This window comes from Amblyomma americanum, chromosome 2 (assembly GCF_052857255.1).
Source record: "Amblyomma americanum isolate KBUSLIRL-KWMA chromosome 2, ASM5285725v1, whole genome shotgun sequence".
NCBI lineage: Eukaryota > Metazoa > Arthropoda > Arachnida > Ixodida > Ixodidae > Amblyomma > Amblyomma americanum.
The window spans coordinates 160,700,193-160,715,126 of NC_135498.1; the positions used below are offsets into that span (position 1 = coordinate 160,700,193).

General features: G+C 49.2%; 1 protein-coding gene across 1 annotated transcript in view; it reads left to right on the plus strand.

The window, feature by feature from the left end:
* LOC144119214 (uncharacterized) overlaps window positions 1–14,604 on the plus strand; it is a 45,431-nt gene extending 30,827 nt beyond the window's left edge. The window contains exons 9-11 of the mRNA XM_077651891.1: window positions 6,926–7,139; window positions 10,054–10,239; window positions 14,490–14,604. Of these exons, the coding sequence (XP_077508017.1) occupies window positions 6,926–7,139; window positions 10,054–10,239; window positions 14,490–14,593 (504 nt within the window). The 3' untranslated portion in view covers window positions 14,594–14,604. The remainder of the gene's footprint in view (window positions 1–6,925; window positions 7,140–10,053; window positions 10,240–14,489) is intronic.
* The last annotated feature ends 330 nt before the right edge of the window (window positions 14,605–14,934 follow it).

Sequence of the window (14,934 nt, forward strand, 5' to 3'; positions counted from 1 at the left end):
AGTGGAACGCTCCTCGTCTCCGCCACCATGCCGGAAGGTCCGAGTGAACCATCGCAGCCCATCCCTGCCACCGTACTCTGTCACGGGGTGCAGCGCCAGCGTGACCCTTCTCCATTTAGTGGCACCGATGACCAAGACGTCGACGATTGGCTGGCCTCCTATGAGCGCATCAGCACTTACAATCGGTGGGACGATTCCGTGAAACTTAGCAACGTCCTCTTCTACCTAACGGACGTTGCCAACCTATGGTTTCGCAACCATGAGGCCGATCTTCCCACCTGATCGTCCTTTAAAACGAGCTTCGCCGACGTTTTCGGCCGCCCCGCCGTCCGGAAGCTTCGCGCCGAGCAACGTCTTCGTGCTCGATCTCAGCTCTCTTCCGAGACGTTCACAAGCTACATCGAGGGCATCGTTGACCTGTGCAAGCGTGTCAACCCCTCCATGTCCGAAGGGGATAAAGTCAACCACATACTTAAAGGCATAGCCGATGACGCTTTCCAGATGCTGCTGGCGAAGAACCCCACCTCCGTCGCTACCGTCATCCAGCTGTGCCAAAGCTTCGACGAACTCCGCAAGCAACGCGCATCTACGCGGCAGTCCGGCGCGCCTGCGGGGGGTCTTGCTGGCTTGGCCCTTGGTGGCTCGTCTGCTGAGCAGTCCCTGTTCATGCAGCAGGTTAAAGACTTCATCCGCGAAGAGAACGCTCGCCAGCTTTCTCTGCTGCATCAGATTCCCGACCCCGTCTGCCCTCCGCACGACCTGGCGCCATCTCTCACGCCCACTATCCGTCGAGCTATTCAGGAGCAGGTCGCTGCAGTTCTGCCATCCAGTCCCCCACCTCCTCCTGTGGAAGCGCCGCTCACCTATGCTGAAGCAGTCACCGGTACACGGCGCTCGCCCACCTCTGCCGCCTACCCTAGCAGCCCGGCCTTTTATGCTCCACCGCCGTCTATACCCCCGCAGCAGGTCCCGGTTCGTCGACCCCGCCGAAACCCTACGAACCCCTGGCGTACCGAGGACAATCGACCGATATGCTATTCCTGCGGTCTTCCGGGCCATGTCGCACGTTTTTGCCGTCAGCGATCTCCTCGTTCTGGCGATTTCATGCGCAATTTCCGCTACGATTCCGGGCCGCCCTTGCCTAATGTCTCTTCTGCCTCCTCTACACATCGCTCCCAGCATCCTAGTCGCCACTCGCCTTCCCCTCGTCGACGTTCCATTTCTCCGATGCTCCGCCGCCCGGACCCTCTCCCACAGGAAAACTGACTGCCGCAGTTCAGGAGGCAAGAACTGCGTGTTTTGCCAACTTTTTAAGTCCTCCGTGTTCTCCTGCTAACGTGATTGAGGTGTCTGTTGAAGGCGTCCCCGTTCTCGCGCTCGTCGACACGGGTGCTGCAGTGTCAGTAATTAGTGATGCTCTTCGCCGCAAACTTCGTAAGGTGACAACGCCGCTGTCTGACTTTTCACTACGTACGGCCACCTCTCAGCGCATCCACCCCATCGCAGCCTGCACGGTCCGCGTTTCTATCAACGACGTTGCCTATACCATCGAGTTTGTTGTGCTGACCGCCTGCTCTCACGATGTCATCCTCGGCTGCGATTTCCTCTCGACCCACCGTGCAGTGATTTATTGTGCCCGTGCGGAACTTGAGCTTTCTCCCCTGTGTGATGTTCGTTGTGTGACCTTCCTGTGCGCTCCGCTAAGCTTCTTGTAGCTGCCGACACCGGCATACCTCCCTCCTCTTCAGCCCTCGTTCCGCTCCGCCCCGACTCATTCCTCAGCGGCCCTGTTCTTTTCACACCTACCGCAGCAGCCACTCGCCATCAGCGCCTCCTCATTCTATTCGCCGTTGTCTCGATTTCCGATGGCCACTGCGCCATCTATGTCACCAACCCATTTTCTTGCCCGTCGTTTGTTCTTCGCGGCGAATGCCTCGGCTCTATTGAAGAACTGGACCCTGCTCTTGCTTCCGAGTTCTCCGATACCCGTGCCTGTTCCCTAGTTACTGTCTTAACCTGTTGTGCGACAGCGCCCGATCCGATTTCCATCGACGTCTTTCGTCGTAACATCGCTCCCGACCTTCCGTCCGCTTACCGTGACCAAATCTTGGAACTTCTCTGCCGCTTCCGCAACTCTTTCGACCTTTCCCAGCCCTCCTTGGGGCGCGCATTGGCCGTCTCTCACACAATTGACACTGGTACCCACGCTCCCTTGCGTCACCGACCGTACCGAGTCTCGCCGAGCGAGCGAGGCGTCATCCGTGACAATGTTGACGACATGCTTCGGCGCGGCATAATACAGCCTTCTCACTGCCCTTGGGCCTCTCCTGTTGTCTTGGTGACGAAAAAAGATGGCTCCATCAGGTTCTGTGTGGACTACCGCCGTCTCAACAAGATCACACGCAAGGATGTTTATCCTCTACCCCGAATCGACGACGCACTGGATTGCTTGCAGGGAGCGGAGTATTTTTCATCCCTCGACTTACGCTCCGGATACTGGCAGGTCCCGATGGCAGCGAACGACAGGCCGAAAACCGCTTTCGTCACCCAAGACGGCTTGTATGAGTTCAATGTGATGCCATTCGGCCTCTGCAATGCTCCAGCCGCATTCGAAAGGATGATGGACACTATTCTCAGTGGCCTCAAATGGGAAACTTGTCTGTGTTACCAAGATGACATTGTCGTTTTTTCCAAAGATTTTCCTTCCCATCTGCACCGCCTTCAGCGCGTACTCACTAGCCTTACTGACGCCGGCCTCCAACTAAACTTGAAAAAATGTTACTTCCGTGCAACGCAGCTCACAATATTAGGCCATGTCATCTCCAATGACGGCGTTCTTCCTGACCCTGCCAAACTTCGCGCCGTCGCTGACTTCCCCAAACCAACCACCTTTAAAGAACTTCGCAATTTTGTAGGCTTATGCTCATATTTTCGCCGCTTCATCCGAAATTTCGCCAGTATCATCGCCCCTTTAACGCAGCTTCTTGCCGGCAGCCCGAACCTTTCGTCTTGGTCCCCCGCCTGCGATACCGCGTTCAGCACTTTACGCCGCCTGCTGGTCTCTCCCCCCATCCTTCGCCATTTTGATCCCGCCTGTCCGACAGAAGTTCACACTGACGCGAGCGGTGTGGGCTTGGGCGCAGTTCTTGCCCAGCGAAAGTCTGGGTATCCGGAATACGTCGTCGCTTACGCCAGCCGCGCCCTCACCAAGGCGGAATCAAACTATTCTGTCACAGAAAAAATGTCTCGCCATCATTTGGGCAATTGCCAAGTTCCGCCCTTACATCTACGGCCGGCCCTTCTATGTCGTCACAGACCACCACGCCCTATGCTGGCTATCCTCCCTCAAAGATCCTTCTGGCCGACTCGCCCGCTGGGCTTTACGTCTCCAGGAGTTTAATATACACGTCATTTATCGCTCCGGCCGCAAGCACTCGGACGCCGACGCCCTTTCTCGTTCACCACTCCCATGCGAGTCAACCTCTGCCCTCGTCTGTGCCTACGAATTCTCTTCGTTCAACATCCCTGATATGCTCTCCGAACAACTGAAGGATCCTTGGATCACCAAGATGCTAAACTTCCTGAACACTCCCTCGCCGCATCATTCGACCCGGACCCTTCGCCGCCAAGCCCACCACTTCGCCGTTCGTGATGGCCTCTTATACCGCCGTAATTACCTCCCCGACGACCGGAAGTGGCTGTTGGTCATCCCTCGACACCTCCGTGCAACAATCTGTGCCTCTTTTCAGGCCGCTCCACAATGCGGCCACTTTGGTGTACTGAAAACATATGCTCGCCTTCGTCAGCGATTCTACTGGCGAGGTATGTACCGCTACATACGTCAGCACATTCGGTCATGCACCGCCTGCCAACGTCGCAAGAAACCTCCCCACTCCGCCGCCGCTCCTTTGCAGCCGTTACCTTGCCCTGGCCGTCCCTTTGACCGCGTCGGCATTGATCTTTATGGCCCGCTTCCAACTACTTCGGCTAATAATCGGTGGATCATCGTTGCCGTTGACCATCTCACCCGTTACGTCGAAACGTCGGCTCTCAAATCTGCTACCGCAAACGATGTCGCTCACTTCATTCTACACAGTCTTGTTCTTCGTCACGGCGCCCCGAAAGAACTAAGTGACCGCGGCCGTGTTTTTCTCTCGGACGCCGTCGAGGCCCTGCTCAAGCAATGCCAAATCGTTCATCGCTACACCAGCGCCTATCACCCCCAGACCAACGGCATGACTGAGCGGTTCAACCGCACTCTGAGTGACATGCTCGCCATGTACGTTGACACCGCCCACTCCAACTGGGATCAAGTGCTCCCGTTCGTCACGTACGCGTATAACACAGCTACTCAGACAACAACGGGGTTTTCTCCTTTCTTCCTCTTATATGGCCGGGAGCCTACATCCACCATGGACACCATCCTTCCTTATCACCCTGACCCTTCCGAGACCACCTTACTTTCCGAAGCTCACCTGTATGCCGAAGAATGCCGGCAACTTGCCCGCTCTTTCACCACACGGCAACAATGGGATCAGAAGCACCGTCGGGATTCCCCTGACCCTCCAGCGTCATACCCATCTGGCGCCCTCGTTTGGCTCTGGGTGCCTTCCTCCACTCCCGGCCTCGCCACGAAACTACTGTCTCGCTTTCACGGACCTTACCGGGTTGTCCACCAAACTTCTCCGGTGACTTATATCGTTGAGCCGCTCGTTCCCTCTTCGGACCACCGTCGCCGGGGGCGCGAAACTGTGCACGTTGAGCGCCTCAAGCCTTACTATGACCCGCCCATCCTCTCCTCTCCGTAAGTCGCCAGGATGGCTCCTTTTTCAGAGGGAGAGTAATTGTAATGGGACCGACAGGCGCAGCGCAGCGAAGAAGCGGACGAGTTCAAGCGGGACAACGAAGAAGCAGACGAAGTGCAGCTGGGTTTTTCGAACGACGCCTGTGAGTGTGCCCGTCGTGTCGCCGGTCAACCAAGACCAACCGACCTGTGCTTCAAATAAACGCCTTGACAGTGAAAGCCATTGTCACCATTTATGCGAGCAGGGCAGTCAGGTCAAAAACACTTTGAAGAAAACTGGCACTGAATTCGCACAAGCACTCCATGTCTATCAAAATGCCCCAGGTCTGTAATGCTTAATGCATTTGGCTGTGGGATCTCCGTCCTTCGTTTGTTCATGCCTGCATGCCTCGGTTCTTTTTTTCCTGCCGGTCCCCTTCTGCTGAGACTAAATGAGTGTTCGCGCTCCGTCGCCGACACCGCGTGAAGTTAGCCGCGTACGCTGGACGCTTCTCTCTAAGGCGTTTCCAGGCGACAAAGCATAGTCAAAAGTGTCCACGAGTGGTGCACTGCCAGCTAGGAAAACGTTCGTCGTAATCATGATAACTTGGCGGCGCATCCCGCGCTGTCTCGAAAATGAAACTTACCCGCGTCGCAACCGCGCCGCATGCCGGACCTTGGTTAGTTCTTTACGAGTCACCAAGGTGTTTGCGTTTGCTACCGGCCGTCGACACCTGGGCGTTGGTCGACCTCTGGCGGCACATCGGCGGGATCGTCACTGAATGAATCGATCGGTTTTATCGGCATCATAAGTCGGCAGAAACTGCGCTCTGCTACAACCTCATATCGTAGCGCCGAAGTAACGCAAGGGACCCTCGTCGCTTTCACTGCAGCTGTCATTTCTTCGTGTTTACGACGGATAATACAGCATTCCTACCTTTTTCGTCGTTTATAGCGGCCATGTACGCGCTAAAGCACTCTTAAATTCGAATACGCCTGTATGAGAGTATAGAGCGAAAAAGCTGCCCACAAGCGCACTACCTATTATAAACGAGAGTGAGCTAGACGACAGCTTACCCCCCTTTTTACTCCCTTCTGTTAAGGTGTACGCCCAATTCATTTCCTAAGGATCGCTTCCCCTCTTCGGGATGACAGGCTTTCGCTACCGCTTTCCGCAAGCGTGCTTCGTCTGAACCATGCGACGATCCACCACTGACGATCAGAACCCAGTGCGACGAAGAAGTGTTATTTCTCAAAATAGCAGCCGCGCACTCGCAAACTGCCCAGAAGTCAGCGAAAGCGTGCGCCTGTGGCGCAGAAACAGACGGCCCGAGAAACGGCGCCGATCAGCAGCCACCAATGGCAGCCACACAGAAGGCACCATGCAAGGCGCGCTGAGCGCCACGTATCAGGCCAGACCAATCACAGCGGCTTTCTGGAGGCGGTCCCATTTTAACTCGTAATGCTTTTGTTTTTCATCGTAGACACGCCGTTCCGAAGGGAGGAGAACTGCGGTGATAGCAGCTTTCCGGTGGCACCAATTGTTCAGCGAGCGGCAGTGCAGAAGCGGAGCTATCGCGGTTCGCGCTTGGAAATTGGGTGTTTTCACGGAGATTTCAGCCAGGTTTTTGCTACCTATGGCTACAAGAACTTTTTTAAAAGTCACTTCTGATCTATTTTCGGGGCAAAATTTCTTTAAGTGTAATTATACAAACCTTACAGAAACCACACTGGATGTTTTCTCAAATCCTATTTTCACTCGATTTCAGCGATTCGATCCCCGCGTCCCTTTAAAGCATTAATAATACCATGCAGAAACGGCGCAACACACACGCGCGGAAACAAATACGCAGCACGAAACGGCGTTTTTGTGTGTCTGTGTATGTGATTTCCACTTCTGCATCAGTAGGTCAGTAGGTCGTCCCTCTTCAGCCAGCTGACGGGCAAGTTATGAAAGCAGCAAGGAAACAATGCCGTAGCGCTTTTAAAGGCTGGACGGGTACAGCTTTATCAGCCAAGCTCTGGCAAGTTTGTCCCCTAATCAGCTATCATTCACTTCGCTTCACCACTGTTGCTTGATGCATTTCTGAAACCAGCATCTCGATCAATGTCATCTGTGCTACTTTATCCCCTCAACTGCAGTATCGACTTGACGGAGAGGGTCCTTGGATCAGCTGCAACCAGTCTACGGAATGCAACGTCACTGCAGGCCGCAACAGCACAGAGCGACACGCGGCAGGTTACATGTCAATCACACACGGCAGAAGGGACGGGAACGTCACCGTTGGAGTGCGCGGCTGTAACCATCATGGATGTGGAAAGGAGTATCCCGTTAATTTCGTCTGGCATGGTCTAGGTACAGTACCACATTTTACTTTGCATCCTTCACTGGCATACGATACGCCACTATGTTGACATTTATATTGACCTGGAAAATATACGATTATTTGGAATTTAGTGGCATGCAGAGAATGGGTGGAGTCACTCCCGAAGTATGGAATCGCTCATCGTCCGTCGGTTTTAGGTCTGGGCCACAAGTCGGGGATTCTTGGAGATCAGTTCTAACTTTGAGGCAACTTCAGAATACTGTCAGTCACTGTAAAAGAAATATTGAAGCTGATGGGCGATTCTTGCGGTGCGATCTTTCTTCCAAAGTTTCTTCCATCGCTCCCATCGTGTAGATAAAAGTGCCATATAGAACCATTGGGGAACGTTTTTGACAATAGCAAGAACGTTAGTAGCAAAAAGATGCAATCCTGCCGAGGGCAGATCTGTCGATATATTGAATATAATAGTGTGATCTTACAATACATAAAAAGTTACGCTCATAAACATCTTTCCGTCGAAAAATGCGCTGGTTCAGAATTTCTGGGTATGAGGTATTCACGTCTCTCCTTTTGCGTCAACTGAATCATTGTAAAGAAATATGTGAAGTGCTAGTTACTAGTTTAATGTGATCCAAATTAAACTTGTGGTAAAAAATATGAAAGCCCCACTAATTTCGGAATACCTTAAGATCGCCGCCATTTATTTGCCATTTCTTTTTCCAGAGTCCCGGCAGAACCCTACGAATGAACTTCTGAACATAAACACGACGAAGCATAAAGAAACATATTAGTCATAATACTTTCTGTCACGGCTCCCTGACTTCTATGCAAGCAACGATTGCATAGAAACCGCTGAAAAGGGGGTTACCCTGCTTAATTCTTGCGTGAATGATCTGTGTAGGTTGCCTTTAGGGTCGACGCCTGTCCTCGCTTTCAGCCAGTTTTTTTTTTTTTCGTGCGGAGGCCGTTTGTGCAACTTTTCAGGAAATTTTCTTGCAGCCTACGTTTAACCTGTTCATTTTCTTCTTTTAAATTTGCTTTCCATGCAGCTTTGATAAACTTTGTCTAAAATACAGTTAGAGTTGTGCTCCAAAGGCAGATAACAAATAACTTCACTGGATATCCTAGAAGACAGAAACGGCAGTAGGTCTAGTGCTCTGGAAGACTTAATCAGTGCTGATTATTTAGATTAAAAAGGAGTTTCGGTGAACACTGCCGATTCTACTTTTGACAGACTTGCCTAGTAGACGCAACACTAGTGCATTTATTTATAGAAGGAGACTATTTGTTAGGAAGCCTATTGACGCCGTGCGCTGGAGGCTCTAGGTAACCGGTCTGATTATTATTTATATTTTTATAAAACATCGCTTTATATTAAGATTAATTTACTACGTTTGGAAGCAGTTAGGATGACATTGCACGGTCGTCTGCAGCTGAGGCTTAGGTGCCTCTTATGACTAGAGATTACTCCGCCTGGAGGCTTCTTAAGCGGATGGACGGATTTTCTTTCGTCATTTCATTTCTTAACACGTCTGAGTAACTACATGACCTTTGAGAGTCGACGCAAGAGAGGGATCCGAGCAATTTAGACCACATGGGAATATTTGTTGTGCAGTGACATCGCACAGAACACCTACTCTTTGTGCATTTCGTCTTCATCGAAATGTCAGTGCCGCAGGGGGGCTTCGATGCCCCACCTGGTGCTCAACGTGAAAGCGTCAAACCCACTAAGTCACCGCGGCGTGTAATGGCGCAATTATGAAGGTATCAAAACTGCCATATTATGCGAATATCTCTCGCACATTCAAAACGCAATTCCTTAAAGGGCTAAAATTACTATCCAGGATACATTTATGACGCGGGCGAGGTCCACTGCAGATCTCAACCTACGGCGTGTTGAAACCGCTGTATATACACTGAGAAATTGATATCTCGCGAATTCTCAATAGTGAGCACTCGGTTCGTTGTGGACATCTTGTACTCGTAGGGTGGTGTCCTTGAAGAATAACCTTAGAAATAATAGTTGGTGTCGAGACTGGAGTGAAGACTGGCTTTCCATTAACGAAAGTCTGCTTAGTAACTACCGTGAAAGGACTTGCGCCTTGTCGCGGTGGAAAAGCGATGCTTTCGCAGCATTTCGTTTGCGTCGAATGCGCATGGGTTTCCCGCTGTCAGGAAGAGCAAACTGAGACTGAATACATTTTGTCACTGTACTCTCTGTCCCCACATTTGGTCCAAGTGTCCGTATTATCCGGCGGATCCCTTTTGTGAAGTGCTTCGGCAGTAGGGTTCGTTGCTTCCGTTTTGGCAACAGTTGTCACCATGATTCCTTTTTTTTTTACTGTGTAGAAGGAGGAAATGTTTCTGGGACGGAACGGCCACAGACAGAAAGGAATTGTTGTTAATTTAAGTAATTAACACACCCCAGAAGCAGCGCAATTAAACAGCTGAAAGGCAGTGAAAGTAATAGTGTAGAATGGAAAGTTCTCCAAGGAAACTCTCTCACAATAATAGACAATTATATAGCTCCGAAGAATAAAAGAACATTCACTGGAAATATAATCGAAGCAACGTTTCTGATTCAAAGATAACTGCTAATGACGCAGAAACCGCTGGTGGGGTCAGCGTTGAGGAACACGATTCAGTTCGCGGGAGGTTATCGCAGGGGAGGATTTCGAATACATAAATCTTTCTGAGGCCGTGACCAAACCCAAGAATCCGCGCTCAGCAGCTGAACGCTGTAGCATCTGCGTCACTGCGGCGAGTTCCGCTATCATTTCCGTTATGAGCGAATTGTTTTTGCATGCATTACATGCTATCAAGACACTGCTTTCCGTCATTTCGGTCCTGCTTACAGGGTCATGCTACGCTCCTCCGTTGCAGCAGATGAGAGAACGCCACTGCAAGGAAATGTGAAGTGAGTTGAAGTTTTTCAATTTTCAGAATACACCGTCGCTTACCACTTCCGAGTTTTTTACATCGATGGTGACGCCTTGCTTCGCTGGGATCAATATGCAAACGAAGGCGCTGAAATTACCGGCCTGTGCGGTGGCGACTGGAAAGTTCACTACGAGACCAAGACGTTTCCGTACACGCGAGTGCACGACCATGAGAGTGTAACCGTACAAGGTGAGTTCCCCATTTTTCTGCCGTTTTTTACTGCGAAGACGTGCCTTCTGGTATAAAGTATTAACTTACAAATAACAAATATTTTGTTCTTCTTGAGATGCTTTTCATATCGACAGAAAAGTCCTTGGATACTCGCTGGCAATTCCTCATTGAAATCGAGCGCTTATATCAGGAACAATAAATGACGAAATCGAAACACCCTAACGTAGGCTGGAAGCCATTCCTTGCTTCGAGCATTTTAAAGAGCTGGTATAGCAGTGGCGTTGCACATTTTTAGGCTTTTAAACGGTACCTTTTTGGAGGAGAATTTACGTGTTCATCTGTGCTGTTACTGATGCCTTGAGAGAGATAAGAAAGGAAACGATAGCGTTTGATTATGCGACGGCACCGTTGAAAGTATTTTGGGTGCTCTCGCCCTTGAAGTATGTCTATAAAGTCGTTGCTACCGTACATTCAACTACCTGCGTTGGCAACTTTAGCGTTGGCGCCGAACGTTAATGACCAGACATTTCTAGCTTCAATCACAGTGCGAAAATTATTACAATGTTTGTCACTTATGACTGAGTTATTTATAAAAAAAAAAACAAATTCTTACATTTTGCTGATGGCGGGGAACGGCGCTTTATAGGTGCTATCTTTATTTAATACAGTCAAAACATTCAGTACAGTAAACATTATAATCAAAGCATTCAGTAAATCCAAGCGTTGTAAAACTGAATCCTTCTTATGATATACCACGTTTTTCAAGGAAGCCCGCCACTAATTTTTAAAATTGGGGTTCTTTGAGTCAAAGAGAAGCTTTTTGTTACATCGTATGATACTGGTATTCGCGGACGTTAGAAAGCAGGCGAATAAGGTTAAAGGTGTCATGACACCATTTTTCAGACGCGATCTGTTAACTGCATCTTGTTGGCTGTGCATCTCGAAACCAGAGGGCAAAATATGATCGCATTTGGTGCAGCGAGTAATTCGTAATTGAATTTTTAAATGTTCCCTGAACCTTCAGGCTACATTGGCGCGCTAGTAAAGCTTTAGGGGCGTTACGTGCTCGCAGCCCATGACGACATATACCGACGGTCACGTGCCTGCTCGCGACTGAACTGCGCACTACGCTGAGTGAGCGTAGGGGAGTGGGTTGTTCCAGCTAGGAATGCAGAGGGGTACAAAGGCAACGAAGGCCTGTGTCCTTCCCTATTCTGTCCAGCTACTGCCCGATGTGTCACCACAATGTGTCACGACCGGACTCGAGTAGTCGCGCGCTCTGCTCCGCACCGACAGTGCGCGCGGCAGTTTTGCACCAGACAACGGCGCTGTCGGTTTATGACGTCACTCACGTTGCTTCGATATCGACGTCATTGCCAGGGGGAGGGGCTAGAGCCGAAACTTCTACTTGCAATTTCTAGCTCAAATGCGCGCGTAGACACGTACTACTTTTTTAAGTACGCACAGCAACGTCGTGGCTAGTGCCTACTACGTAAAACCACTATTTGTTGGTAGACTATGTATGTCATAACCCGTTTTATTAATAAAGCGATTAACTGGATTCTAACAGTGAACTTTTCAACTATTACTGATATGCGTCAGATTGCAAATACAGATTTGTAGCCAGCCGTTAGCTGTAGCCGCATCACTTTTTAGAATTTCGAAAACGCGATTACACTCACCGTTGTGCCTCAGCAAAATGTAGGCCATTTCTCGCGCCATTCCAAAACCGCGCGCAAGCGGTGAGCGCACAGCCGGCGTCCATCAAAAGGCGTCACTTCGTAGCGCATGTCACATTCTCTCTACCCCCCACCCGACCTGCAGCAGTAAAGTGGCGAAGAGCAGAGAGGAGCGGCGCGCGGGCAGGGCCCAGATTGCCACGTGGTACGCGCGGCACGGAGTGGCGCGTTTCGATGGAGGTCGCTTTGCGCTCTCTGCAGGCGCGCTTTTTGCGAACGCCGCGAGAAATGGCCGAAATTTGTTGAGCAACCACGGCGAGGTTAATCGTGTTTTGAAAGTTCGAAAAACTGGCATACCTATTACTAACGGCCGGCCACAAATCTGTGATTGCAACCAGGCGCCTTTCGGTAATAGTTAAAAAGTGAACCTTTAGAATTCACTCAACCACTTTACTAGTCAAGATGATTCTCCTGTTTTCTGGCGTTCACCAGCGCTGGTATTACTATGTCGCAAAAACCTTCCTTTTACCTGAAAAACAAACTATTTCTGAAAATTAGTAGGTCTTCCCTGAAACACCCAGTGTATGGCAACTACAACCATTTATCACACTATTCGACTAAATTTTACTTTACATAATCTCTAAAAGAAAACCTATGCTTACTTGATGGATGCAGTTGCGATTTCTTTTATTTATTTATTTATTTATTTATTTATTTATTTATTTATTTATTTATTTATTTATTTACGTACTTTATACTGTCAATCTCATCAGCCATCGTAACAGAGTGGGGAAACGAAAAAGCAGAATGACATACAACTCTGACAAGGAGAAATGATTCGAAGTACACATTATTCCATTTCATGAAATTACAGATCGATGACATAATGTTGAGAACTAGAACAAGGAAAATTTTACAAATATTATTACAACGCTTAAACTAAGCGTGTAAAGAACCGCTTCAGAGGCGCATAAGCAGTGTCTCTAAAGAACACGTTTTCTTCGATACAACTTAAAGCAGCGGCTTTTCCCCGTCAAAGGACCCCCTTCCAGCCAACGGCGTCGGCCTATTCTCATGAGCCTGCTGGATTTACATTGCTGAGAATGGCAGATAAAAAGGGATAGTCCCCTCCCTGAACTGTTACGCTAGCAGCTTCATGAGAATCGGCCGACGCCGTTGGTCGGAAGGGGGCCCTTTAAGGGGGAAAGCGGTTTTGTTCTTGAGTTGTACCCGAATAAAACTACAAGAAAATTGTTCTCTAAGAATAAGTGATGTTCCCAAAAGAAGCCCGAAATCCCACTGTTACTGCAAAACAAAAATCAAAGTTTAAATGTTCTGAAGTGTTTTTCGTGCTGATGAAAATGTCCGAAGTAAGCAGCTTTGAACACTTTGGTAGCAGGCGAGGTTACCAAATGAAGTTCAATTGAGAGTAGCCTTTTCCCCAGGAATATTTGTTTTGTTCATTTTTCGTGAAACCGTTTATTTTCTACCCATACGCGAAACCATGTCACTTTTTCAAAAGAAGTCGTGTGAATTGCAATAATACCTTAGCAGCTGGTTAGTTACAACCTTCACTGCGTTAGGTTAGGTACGGATAACTAGTAACCTAATTTACTGTTATGAGCGTCCCTGTATCAATGTGACCTCTTCGTAACACCGTCTTTTCCACGACTTGCGTAGGAAGTACCCACAAGAGGCAGTCTGGCGAAGTGCTACCTGAGTGAAGGCTTTAATGCCGCATTTTTCTGTACACTGTAAAATGTGGTTCCTAATATTGCCTAATGTGCCATGCCGCAACTCACCGCACTGCATGGTGATATCACTTTCAGTCCGTATAAAAAAGGTTTTTTTGAGAGCAATGGAATGCCGGATTCTGAATTCGACCGGACATACACGACGAAGTACTTAAAAGACACCAAAATGCGCAATATCGCAACATGGAATCCGTGGCAGGTCGAAGCGCTCTATTCAAAAGAAAAGAATGCTAAGCTATAGAAAGAATGCCACAATGTTTTGAAGGCTGTCTGAGCGGGCTCAGGTAATTTCGGGGAAACTGAACGTTTCGCCCGATTACGAAGCGTCGGTGCTGCAAGTTCGGTGCGCTTTACTATCTTCGTAGTAACGGCAGCTTAGCCAGTCCTTCGGATAATTACCAAAGGAAACACAGTGAGCAGGGCGCACTGCATTCCTCGGTATTAGCTTAGCACACGCAAGCAAGGTCGACACTCCAGCTGTCCCCCGTTAAACCCGCTATACTTAGTAGCACGGGCAGGGACACTTTATTTTTCAACCTTTTTATAGTCCCACAATGAGTTTTGTCTCCTATCGTGCAGTCACTTGTTTTTCGCAGTGTCTCCGAACGCTTTCCAAACTCGGTCAACAGCTCGGCGTCCGCAGTGTAAGCATGATCGAATGTTACTGCTGAAAACATTCCTGTCGGGAAACTGAAAAGCCGTGATGGGTTTTGGAAACGTAGTACTTGTTGTTCCCATTGGTTCGGGTGGAAAGCGGGACCCTAATTAATGCACCAGCACCTCTCATGCACTATGCACGGCGGTTGGTTTATGAAATTGTGTTTTTGATTTACAGATTTGCCAACAGAGGCCGGGGACTGCGAGTTCTTTGTGCAAACGTACAGAGAAACCAAAGGCTTAAATTACTACAGTTTTCCCAGTCGGGCCTACGAGGAGTGATGAGCAAGTGTGACGGCCAAGTAGTAGTGGCTTTCCTGGCTTTTGCCTTGCGCCAAGCTCTGCGTGTTCTTAAACGACTTCATTTTTAATAAAAAGGACTTTGTTGCCGCACCACCCAGGCGTATAAGTTTATTTTGTTGAGGTCAGTTTTTTTACTCGAGCCGAAATGCACAATCCAGCACCATGCTCACTGGGATACAGTCTGATATGCCGAGACAATGATAATACAAATAGTGTCCTGAAGTGTTCATAAATTATTCAAAACTGCAGGAAGAAGTTCCTGCGTATGCAGTGTGAAGTGTGTGTGAGCATTTAAATCTTTATTCGCAAGAGAACGGCAG